Raw genomic sequence first — 12,116 nt, 5'->3', positions numbered from 1 at the left:
AGGCCCGGGCCTCGGGTCCCACATCTAGACTCTAGCTGGGCCCCCACTCCAGCCTCACAGCAGCACCACCTGCGTAGCCACGGTGGCGAAGTTGTCACTGCTACGCCCTGAGCCTCAGCTGTCCCCCTGGCGGAGTGAGGCTGCCCACGGGCCTTCCCTGGGGGCGTCCTGAAGTAGCTGCTGCGGGGAGGAGGGAAGGCAGGGTTAGCAGGCGAAGCTTCACTACAAAGAAAATCGGCTCAGGGATACCAAAACTAGCTTTAATTTGTCCAAAAGCCACACAGAGTTGTGTAGAAACTGATCCTGGGAGGGAAGCTGAGACAGTCCATGGTGCGCAGGCCCCAGGTGCCTCTAGAAGTTCTCCAGCAAGCCCAGAATGCGCTTTTGCTCGTTCTCCCGGAACTCCGGGCTCCGGCCGTCCCCGATGTTCTCTGCATACTCTAGGGGGACAAAGATAGAGTCAGGAGTGGATCCCAGGCATGGGGTCCACCATGGCTGTGTCGCTTCGTATCTTTCCCAGAACCCCAGCTCCCACAGAGGTACAAGTTGCCCTAATGCCCCCACTGTAGCCAAATTCCTTGGGGCCTTGCCTTCGAGGCCCTCAGTGGAAAGGCGCCAACTTATCTTTCCATGCTTGGATTCCCCTCCTAGCCACACCCTTCACTTCCGCCCTCATTTATTTATTCACTTCACCCTCATTTATTTATTTACTCAACACACACGGCGTGGATGCTACTAAGGTCTGAATGTTTGTGTCCCCTCTAGGTTCTTACCATCTAATTACAAGATTAGATTAGGTCTAGATTAGGTCTAATCTAGGGGGATTAGACTCTTGCAAAAGGACTCCAGGGAACTCTCAAGACCCTTTGCCCTTCTCCCTTCTGCAATGTGAGGATGCAACAGGAAGGCCCTCAGCAGACACCAAAGGTTGGCGTGGTGCTCTTGGATCCCCCACCTCCAGAACTGTGAGGAAGTACATTTCTGTTCTTCATAAATTTCCCAGTCTCGGGGATTTTGTTACAGCAGCACGAACAGACTAAGACAGACAGCCGCTGGGCAGACACTGCTCTGGACTAGTGGTTCTGAGTGTGGACCTGATCAGCAGCAGCTGCAGCAGCAGCAGCACTGCATGGAAACTTACTAGAAACATAAATTCTTGGGACCACCCTAGACCCACTTAACAGGAAACTGGGGTGGGGCCCAGTGATCTGGGTTTTACTGAGTCTCCAGGTGATGCTGATGTATGCTCCAGTTTGAGAACCTCGTTTTGGGAATGGGAATAAAGGAGTGATCGAAACAGAGGCAAATCTCTGCTTGTGTGGAGCCTACTTTCTAGTGAAGGTCACAAACCAAAAAGTGAACAAAATACACAGGTGGCTGTCAGCAGGGAGCATCTGCTTAAAGATCAGAAGGAGATGAGTGTGGAAAGGTCTGGGAGCGAGTGGCAGGGCAGCCAGGGCAGAGGATCTAAGGTGGCGGGGGGCGGGGGCGCTTCCTTGGTTTATCTGAGGGTCAGCGAAGAGGTCAGTGTGGCCACAGCCTGGAGCCACGGGAGGGGGCCATACCCAGATGCACCATGTGCACCATGGTAGGGGTTGTGGCCTTTCTGTGGGGTGGAAGTCCCTATGAGGGTCTTGAGCAGAGAGGAGTGATGTGATTTGACTTTTGCCAGATCCCTTCCGATGCTGTATGGGGGACACCACGGGGGAAGCAAGGGCAGGGCAAGGAGATGCGACATGACAGTGGCCTGGATCGGGCAGGTAATGGTGGAGGTGAGGCGACGTCTTCAGCTTCTTGATGTTTTCTGAGGGTGGCTCCAATAGGATTTACAGATAGACTGGAAATGGGGTATGAGAAAGAGATGTGAATCTCTTGGTGGTTGCAATCACCAAGAAATACGACAAGAGCAGTGGAGAGGCTGACAGTGAGCCCATAATCCCCCCAAGGACTGGGGGGAACAGGTGTTGGTGCCAACAACAGGGAGGGGCTGTGTAGGGGGTTGCAGTCCCCTGACACAAGCTTCGACAGCTGGGTGTATTCAGGGAAGGGAGGGAGAGAGAAGAGTCCAGAAGTACTGGAGCATGGAAGACCCCTCCCACGTCTCCAGTGGTCGGAGTGGTGTGGGAGCGCCAGGCTTCAGCGAGACCAGGAAGAGAAAGGAAACATTCCAGAGGAGCGCGAGGCTCCAGGCACAGTTCTGGCAACAGTTCGGCAGAGGATACCATTGGAGAGGGTCACGGTGGGCAGGTTTGGGTTCTTGTCTCCCCTGTTGTCCCAGCACAGTGATCCTTAAGACTCTGTCTCATTTTTAAAAAAGTGTCCTGGTAACCCAAAATAACATGGTCAGCCTGGTTTTTTCTGCAGATGGCGAGGGGTGATTTGGTGACCCTGGGCTTCCTGCGGTGGCTCCTAGAGCAAATGTAGGGGATCTGGTGGGAGAGGAAGGAGGAGGATGGGGTGGTCCAACCCCTCACTGCCCTCTGACTGTCCCCTGCCCACAGCCAGGGAGGAAAAGGTGCAACATCGGGTTGCGACCGAATCCTAGCTCTGACTCACAAGTGCCCTTGGGTGGTCCCCTCTGAAAATGTTCAAATAACAAACGTCCAGGGAACATGAGTTCCCTCCCTGAGCCTCCTTTGCTCAGGTCAGCAGTGGCACTGGGGAAGTCCCACACCCCCTCCGGGTCCCCTCCTGAGACGTCTTCTCTGTGGAAGCCTGCCTGGTCACCTCTCACTCCCACGCCCAGCCCCAGGCCACTGCCTCCAGCACACGTGGGCCTGGCTGCCAGACCATCCTCCCCCGGCCTCTCCCCCTAGATGGAGAGCTGCACGAATGCAGGGGCTTTCGCCTTCCTCCCCGCTGAGCCTGGCCGAGGGCCCCCAGCTGAGTGGGGTGCTGAAGGATCTCCTGCAGGGGGTGACTAGGATGGCTGCTTGCACTTCTGCCCCCTGATCCCTTACTGGGGCCTGACTTGAGAAAGAAAACTCTCTAGTAAGAGGCTTTTGCATAACAAAACACCTGCTGATCCAAACCAGACAAAGACTGAGGAGAGAAAACAAAGCGTGTGGCCTCTCACGCTCCCCGTCAGCCCCACCCCCGCCAATGCGGGGGGGAAATAATTTGGCTCCTGCGACCTCTTTATTTTGCCCCGTTCCTCTTTCTTACTTTGGATGTATGCCAGAAAATGGGATTTGGGATTCAGGCGTGTGCCAGCTGTGTGTCTCCCCCTGGAAATCATCCTCTTCTGTTAGGCCCATCCATCACCTCCAACAGCAAATGGTTGTGATGCCTCCTATTAAGGCCCCTTAGAGAGAGGGCCGGGGTGACGAGACAGGAACTGAGCTTCGGGAGAGGGCTCTGGGGCTGCGTGTCAGTGGTATCTCTTACTCACATGTGAATGATACAGTTGCTGCCCCAGGGAGAGAGAGAAATGACCATGATGGCATCTAATATCCCCGGAGGCATGGTCTGGAAGCAGGAGTCTTAATGGATTGAGCTAACATTTGGCTCTCCTAATGTCTTCTCAGACCCAGGAGGGAGGGAAGTGGAGAACCAGTCTGATGCTTTGGGGCAGTGAGTTTCCAACAGTAAAGCCAGCTTCCTTGAGTTCTTTCTAGGGATGCACAAAGCAGAGGGAACCCATACCTGCATCAATTCCCTTTGCCGAATCACCTGTGCCGAGGCCTCACTTACACATGCCGATGGGACACAGAGCACCCATCCCATGCGCAAGTCTCCACTGTCACTCCAACTGTGCTAAGAAGCAAACAGAGTCACATCACCCATTCTCTGGAAAGAGGATATCCGACTGGCCCGCAGGCAGTGAATGGCTTCGTGTCCCCTGGAAGAGGGCCTGTCCCACACAGAGCGGAGTGGAACTAACATGTGCTGTGCACTGCTATGTGCCTGCATTATCTATGTTGTCTCACATGTAACCTTTGCAGCAACCTTACAAGGTAAAGAACACCATCCCTATTTACCCAGGAGGAAACGGGCTATCAGAGAACTGAAGCAACCTGCCCAAGTCTAGGATGTAGAGGAGCCGGAATTCAAACCTTGAAATGTGTGGATAGGGGAAAAAAAAAAGGCCCCTAAAAAGCCACTGGGAGTAGGCTGGTCCTCACAGCAGCATCCTGTTACCTAAGCAACAGGCTACCCTGCCTGGGCCCCGGTCTCCGGGAAAAACCCCTGCTCTGTGAGTGTTCCAAAACAGGAATGTCTTGTGCTACAGGGGCCTCGGTGGCCAGGACAGATGTGGGTGGACTGGCTGGGGTCACATTCTCTTATGCCAAGTTACCAAATATCACAGCTGGAAGGGTTCTCAGAAATTTATTGCAGCACTGAGGGGGCGGGTGAACGGCCAGGGTCCCAGAGTGAGCCAGCCACAGAGCCAGGCCCAGAACCAGGTCCGACGACCTGGCCTGGTGCTCATCCACTGCCCGGGGAAGCTGCACCCCCAGGCACCTCACCCTCACCCTTTGCCCTTGCTCATTCTTTGTTTCTATGGCAGAGTCCTATTTGGAGCAAATCGTGGTGGTGCCAGCTACCTCTGGTTATTACAGCTGCTGCAGCAGTTTATAAATATTGAACAGAGCCCTCCCAGAGGTCTTGGGAAAGAGTTCTCTTTGCTGTATGTGTGTGTGCGCGTGTGTGCATGTGTGTATAAGAGGAAAAGAGACTGCAGGATGAGGGGAGAGGGAGAGAAGGATGAGAGGAGAGAGGAAAGAGGCTAAGTTGGTGGAGAGTGAGAAAGATGGCATACACGTCAACTCCTTTCTCTACTTCCCCCACATTTTCAAATGCTCTTATAATAAAGGCTTTGATGGAACTCAGAAACAGGCAGCAGTGCTGAACACATAAATATTAAAGCAAACTTTAGACAGCAGGTTTACTACTCAGACATGGAATACAAGCTGTTCTGTTTATGTTGAGAGGGAGAGGGAGGGGCACCGAGGCTGGTGGATGGGGAAAAGTCATCTTCCAGGGCGGAGACCTGGACCAGTATTCACAAGCCTGGTTCAGATCCATGAATCTTAAGCCTTAAATGTTCACCTTTTTAAAAATGCAGGAGGAAGAGGGAAGAGAGAGGAGGAATGCCCAGTATTTTCACATTGAAAACTCCTGAAGATGTACATATAACCACAAAATAGAAACCGAGAAAGGAAAATCCTTCAGGTCTAACAAGATCCCTTGACAACAACAAGGAACTTGGAAGGTTGAAAGTTGCGCTTCTCCAGGAGTAGAACATTTTGCTAGGCTGCCGGTTCTAATTTCATCAGGGATGTCATTCAAATGAAACCCGCTTACAGAGAAAGACCCTTGCTTACAATGCTAACGGGCAAGTCCTCAGAGTCCCATGGATGTTTTACCTGGTTGGAAAAGCACCCACTGACACCCACCCACCCGCACAAGGCCCCGGGAAGTCGAGCCTGTGTGCGGCGACCGCCTTTCCCGGTGGCATCTCAGTCCAAGCTGCTGCTAACTCCAGGCGGACGGATTAGGTCAAGGAAGGAAGGAGCTTCCATTCGCTGAGTATGCAGCTTGGTCCCAGGCACCCAACTGCATCTCCACCTTGGAGGCTTCCTGAGAGCGGCAGGATTTATTTTACGTGTTTTTTGTTTGTGTTTTTTACAGAGGAGGAAACCAAGACTTAAATATGTTACCTACTAACTTGCCCAGAGTTACACAGAGATCCAGAATTTATGCTGGTCTGAGCATGTCTGATCCTGGGTGAGCCTGGACACTAACAATAACAATAAAGACAGCTAACATGTAACAGGCACTTTCCGGGTGCCAGCCACCATGTGAGCACTATACATATAGCACTTCATCTCATTCTCACAGCAGCCTTCTGAGACAGGTTCTCCCCATCTTACAGATGCAGGAGCGACGGCTTGGAGAGGGGAAGAGCTGCCTGAGGTCAGACACTAGAAAGCGACAGACAGCGCTTGCTTGTGAACCTGGGCAACTCACTGCAGGCTCCACGGTCTTAGCACAGTTGGTTCTCCAAGAGCGGTTCTCCCGCCCTCTCCGCATACCACCACCACACTACCCCAGGCAGCGCTCAAGAGAGCCCTCTTGGGTGAACTGGGTGTGAGGCCTGGGGGCAGCAATCCTAAGGCAAATGTAACATCTTTGCTGGAAAGCTCTCGAGGTGTCCTTAAGATGCCTCTGAGCCCTGTCAAGGCCGCTGGCTACAGGGCTAACATACAAGTCTCTCTCCATGATCCTTTCCTGCCTCCAAATGCCCTGCAGGACACCGTATCCATGACCAGGTGCAAGTCACACACACGTCAACATGTCATCAAAAGATAAATCCTATCAGCCTCTGCAGCTTTACAACCACACAGACAAATTGGGTTACCAAGAGCCCCAAATCAATATGGAAATACGTTTATGAGCTACTAGGAGGAGATTTTAAGCCATAAAGAATACTCGCAAATCAAAGGGCCATGGGCCAAATTCTAAAAGCATTTAAGTTCCTGGCTCATTCTTTTTGCCCAGCAGTGAGAGAGTTTTGAGTCAGTAATCCTCTAAGCTCTCCTCTGCAAACCAGCCGCTGTGCAGTAGCCGTGGCTGCTCCCGGGCATCTGTGTGGTCCTCCAACAACTTTCACCAGGAGACTAAAACAGCGGCAAGACTGGCCAGCGGCTTCCACTGCAACCCTTGGCACAAATATTGATATTTCAAAGCATTCTCAGGTCACAGCTCCAACGCCACAGCCAAGGCGATGACTGCTCAATGATGCCCGTGCACAGCTGCCTACGGAAACCCTTCCCATGCAGCCAGCCACAGAGACAGAATGCAGAATGGTGGCTGCCAGGGGCTGGGGGGAGGGAGGAACGGGGAGTTCCAGTTTTGCAAGATGCAAAAAAAGGCCTGTGGATAGATGGTAGTGATGGTAGTAATGGTCAAAATGATAGATTATTATTACAATAATAAAAAATAAAAAAGAAGCCACGGTTTCTGTACAGCCTTCCGTACAGCCTCCCTGGATCTCTGGGCTCCTTTTCATGTCCAGCCAGATTAACTGTGAGTTAACTGTGCCATCTTCATTCCCCTTGGACCTCTGCATCCCAGCACCGGCTCCATTCTGCTTTGCGCTATGGTCGGTCACCTGACTCGTGAGGGAAGTATGCCTGCGGGGGACAGAGTCTCCTGGGTGTCTCACTTATCTTAGAAGCCTGCCTAGCACCCTGTGATGGGCGCTCCCTAAAGGTGGGTGCCCTGCATTTTTCTTCTCTCCTAAAAGCCCGTAGGAGCATATGGGCCAATCAGCAGTTGGCACATTCCTTACCGCTGTGCATAGCTCCTTCTGAGTCTGGATCCAGTTTACATCACCAGAGACCCAGGTACCTCCACTAAGCTCAGTGAGTCTGTCTCCTTGTTACCCCGCTTTCTAGGCCTGTTGTGAGGACCAGAGGTAATGACGCTGTACCCCAAATGTCTGACCCAGAGGAGGTAGGAGCTCGGTAAGTGACCACTCTACCTACCGTGGTCCTGGATTTCTGGAATAGCACAAAGAACCTACAGCACCACCTCAGCATGCACCCCAACTGCAGTAACTGACTCCTTCTCTCTGCCAGTCGGGGCGCCGAGCACCACAGCGATAAATGGCAGGAAGTCTGTTGCTGTCCTCGCGGAGCACACGGCCCCATCTGCCCTTCTCTTTGTGGTAATCTCAGTCCTCAGACCACGGTTCCCTAGGAGGGCCCACAGTCCTCCGGCCAGAGGTGCTGCCGGTTCTGGGGAAGGCTGGACGTCGGGAGTGCCGAGTAAGCAGTGTGCAGAGAGAGGGGCTTTAATGAGCCATCAATTATTCCCTGCGCTCTTGGCACCCCCAACAGAGGAGGGAGGAAATTGTGAGAGTGGGGGCTGAAAAATAACGGGAAAAGTCCCCCGCTGGGCTTGCCTCATCAGCGTTTTCCTGAGACCTCAAGGGATACATCAGCTGTCATCCTGCCAGCAAAACTTAGGAAATATGTAGGCCATAAAATCAAAGAAAAAAGCCTGCATCTAATTAGTATGTTAAAGAAAAAAAAAAGGAAGCAATCCAAACTGAAAAACAAAATTAAAATCAAAGAGGACAGACTGATGAGCTGGTTTTCTTTATGAGGCTTTGTTTTCTTGGGTTTTCGATTGAAGGAAGGGTAGGAGGAGTGGGGGTGGTATGAAAAGAAGAACCAGATGAGCTTTTTGGACGGGGGTCCCAGAAGAGCCCAGCCTCCCAACCCTCCCACCTCCATGGGAGCCTCAACCTGTCAACCTCAGCACCACCCTCTCCACCCAAGTGAGGGCTCCTGAGGGTTCTTGCAGCACCCTGTTCAGGGGTGCTCCCAGAGGCAGGCCACACCACACAGGCTCCACACCCTGCTGCAGACTGGCTTCCCCTGGCATGGGTGAGGCAGGACGGGGCATGCCAGTGGCAGGGCTGAGAACCCTTTATGACAACATTCCATCTACAGAGAACTCTTTTAATTGCCAGCATGATGTTCGGGGCCTCTTCAACCTGAGCAATGGCGTTCAATTCCCAGACTCTAGATATCACCTCCACACTGATGACCCCAAATTTCCCAAACGATTCCCCGGGCACTAATGAGAATGTCTGCCGTCTGCTGGTCAATCAACGGATGCAGTCACCCCTGGTACACCAAACTCACTGTGCACCTAGCAGAACTCAGAAGCCCGGCCCAGCCACACCCCACCCAACACTCCAGCCTCCTGCACCTCTGCTTGGACCCCCTGACCGGGCTATTGTCCTCCCCAAGGCCACTGCATCCTGCCCTGTCCTCCTCCGGGCCTCTGCTCCCTCTGCCTGGTTTGGGCACCAGTCCTAGTCCTGAGGAGGAGAAGCGGCTCCCTCCCTGCTTCCATAACTGCCTCTGTGACACTCCCACCCTCAGCACACTGTTCACAACTTGACAAGTGCTTAGCACGTTCTAATTAGTTTTGAGCCTCTTCCCCTAGACTGTGAACGCCTGAAGGATAGGGATCTCGCTTATTCCTTTAGTATCTCTAGGACTGGACACAGAGCCTGGCATCGAGCAGGGCCAGCTGAGTAGTTCCTGGAGCATGCGTTCCACTGGGCTTGGATTATGGTCAATCATTTATACTCTATGTCCCCGGAAGGCCGTAAACTCCATGAGGGCAGTTGCGGTGTGACACCTCTAGCACAGCACTTAGCACTGTGCCCAGCTAGCCCCGAGGAGAGTCACAGTCAATGTTTGCCACATTAAATTCATACAAGGGTAAGGTTTCATTCCACAATGTCTGAAATTGTTACTGGTTCCCATCATGTGCTTGGCATTGCTCTGGGTGCTGGGGAGACACAGTGAACAAGGCAGACAATGTCCCGTCATGGAGCTTATATTTTAATGTATGAGACAGACAAGAGCAGTAAACAGACACATAAATAAAAACAATCACAGGTTGTGATAAGGGCTCGGATGGAAAGAATCAGGGTGCTATGATGGGAATAATGGATGCAGAGAAGTGGACGGATTCAAGGTTGAGTTCAGAAGCAGAAGAGGTGGGATGGACTAAGGAGCTGGCTATGAAGGGTGATGGGGAGAGAATTGAAGGGCTGAACCCAGGCCTGGAAGGATGGCTGTGAGGGTCTGCATGGAGGTGGTAGAGGTGAGGGTGGGCAGAAAGCAGTGGGGGAGAAAAGCAGAGGGGTGAGAGTGAAGATGGCGCCTGTGCAGACCCTTCACCGGTTCACTCATCTGCTCGCTTGCCCAGGCGCCCACTCAACAACCCTCCACTCACTGTCCAGCGTGGGCTCAGCGCCTTAAAAGGCACTGGGGAAATAAACCAGGATCCGAGGGAGACAGAGGCCGGGGCTCACAACAATGGGAAACTGCGAATCACTTAGGTTGTGTGTGGCAGGGTTTGAGAAAGAAAAACATCCACTACTACACGTCAGCACCCATTAAAAATGCTTTCCCTTTCTTGGAAGATCACTGTTTTGATTACATGGACGGAGGTGCAGGGAGAACACTCAGTGCAGGATAGCAGAACTGAGTGTAGTAAGAAGTTCTAATTGAACAAGTGGGCGTTAGAAGTAAATGCCATTTAAAGGCTGGAGTTGCAAATCACCACAGCTACCCCTCAGGGAGGAGGCGAAATAACGCTCTGAGCAGTAATTCACACGAATCTGACACTGAGGAGGAGCCCCCAGGGTGTCCCTCCGGAAGGCATGAGTGGGGCTAAGTGTGTCCACTGGACCCCTTTACTCTCTTTTTCTCTAAGGAGAAAACAACAGATTCCAATGCCTCATACTCTCTGTCTACAAAATGGGCACAATGGATTTACCATTCCCGGATGGGGAGGGCTGAGCAGACACGAGATTTCCAGTCCCTATGCCTTCACTCACAGTGCTGTTTCTTTCTGGACTGCCTCTGTCCTAGCCTCTTAGACCAGTTCAATGCCACTGCTCTCACAAGGCTTCCCACAGGATTTTGGCCATGTCTCACTTAAAATAATGACGACAATGATCTTCGTGGTATTTTGTAATACTCACACTAACGTTTGCTGTTAACTTGTGTCACCTCATTCAATCCCCTTGCCCATTCTAGGCAGTCACAAGAATAACTGGTATCTTGCCTGAGGTAACAGAGTAAACAACAGCGCCAAGATTCAGATCCAGAAGCCTCTGACCCTAGAGCCCACGCTCTTAACCTTGCTTCGCTTCACTGTGTGGACTACATTTACCTTCACATTTCATCTGCCACCTGGAATGGGAGCTAGAAGCAACTTAAAGGCAAGCTCTGAGTAAATCTAGCCTAGTCCTTCATCTTAGAAATGGGCAGAATGAGAGCCCGAGGGGAACACTGATTTGTCTGCAGTTACCCAGTCCATCTGGACTCTCTCTGAACTCAGACATCGTCAGTACTGGAAATTCCCACATGGGCCTCCACTGCCACACGTGCCAGCCGGTGCTCCCCAGTTAGTCCCTAGGTGGCTGAGGGTGGGGCTGCACCCAGAGCTCAGAAGAGGGGCCCTGCCTTGTGACTGGGGGCTTGCTCACCGGCCAGAGGCCTCTCCAGCTGAGTCAGGTCCAGTCGAAGATCCAACAGCATTTAGGTAACTCCATGGTGTGGGTGGGGAGGAGGGATACCCACACTGACTGAGCACCCACTGTGTGCCAGGTATAGACTGGATGCTGTAGTACCTCCTGTAACCTTTGCAAAATTTCTCCCAGGTAAATATACAGCTGTAATCATGCTCGTAGCTAGGGGAGGCAGAGCTAGGCCCGGAAGTCAGGCATACTCTTTCCACCACTCCACATTGCCTCAATTCATTGCAGAATTCCAGTTACAGTAGTCCCCCGCATCCTGACAGATGTTCCAAGACCCCTGATGGATGCCTGACCCTGCACACAGTACTGAACCCTATGTACACTGTGTTTCTCCCTATAGATCCACACCTATGATAACTACATAACTATGATAAAGGTTAATTTATAAATTAGGCACAGTAAGAGATTAACAACAATAACTAAATAAAATAGAACAATTATAATATACTATAAAAAAGTTATATGAATGTGGCCTCTCTCTCTCTCAAAATATCTTATTGTACTGTACTCATCTATTTCTGGACAGTTGACTGTGTGTAACTGAAAGCAAAACTGTGGATAAGGAAGGACTATTGTATTTCTTGTCATTTCCTTGCTTTTTTCCCTAAGAAAGCAATTTCCTTCTACTATGTGTAGTTTGGAATTGAATTTTTTGCTTTTTTAAAAAAATTAACAACTGTTTCAAGCCCTTGTGCCTCTTGTTTATGGTTGGAAGTTCTGGAACTGGAGGGTCAGAGGCAGAGAACAACGAGGCTAGTCTTCAGTATTCTGACAAAGGTGACCTGGACACACAGTGAAATGGACAACTTAGGCTTTCAGTGCAGAAAATGCTCCGCACCAAATACCAGGGATACTGACAGAGCCTCAGACCTCTGGAGCCCCAGACATAAGTAGCATCCAACTCACCCTTGATGATATGCCTGACAATTTTGATGGAGCTTCCTCGCATGTTTAGGATCTGGTGAACTCTCTGGCGAATCTAATAAGGGAAAAAATGGGTAGAGAAAGACAGACAACCATTTGTCCTGACACACTA

At 51.5% G+C, this 12,116-nt stretch overlaps 1 protein-coding gene across 1 annotated transcript in view; it reads right to left on the bottom strand.

Annotated features, from left to right (window-relative positions):
- Positions 1 to 238: 238 nt before the first annotated feature.
- The window catches only part of CTNNBL1 (catenin beta like 1), a 177,131-nt gene continuing 165,253 nt past the window's right edge, over positions 239 to 12,116 (bottom strand). The window contains exons 15-16 of the mRNA NM_001261665.1: positions 11,987 to 12,059; positions 239 to 440 (exon numbers count right to left, since the gene is read on the bottom strand). Of these exons, the coding sequence (NP_001248594.1) occupies positions 352 to 440; positions 11,987 to 12,059 (162 nt within the window). The 3' untranslated portion in view covers positions 239 to 351. The remainder of the gene's footprint in view (positions 441 to 11,986; positions 12,060 to 12,116) is intronic.

This window comes from Macaca mulatta, chromosome 10 (genome assembly GCF_049350105.2).
Source record: "Macaca mulatta isolate MMU2019108-1 chromosome 10, T2T-MMU8v2.0, whole genome shotgun sequence".
Lineage (NCBI taxonomy): Eukaryota > Metazoa > Chordata > Mammalia > Primates > Cercopithecidae > Macaca > Macaca mulatta.
Note: the sequence above shows the minus strand (reverse complement) of the source record. Positions and strands in the feature narration are given on the sequence as shown.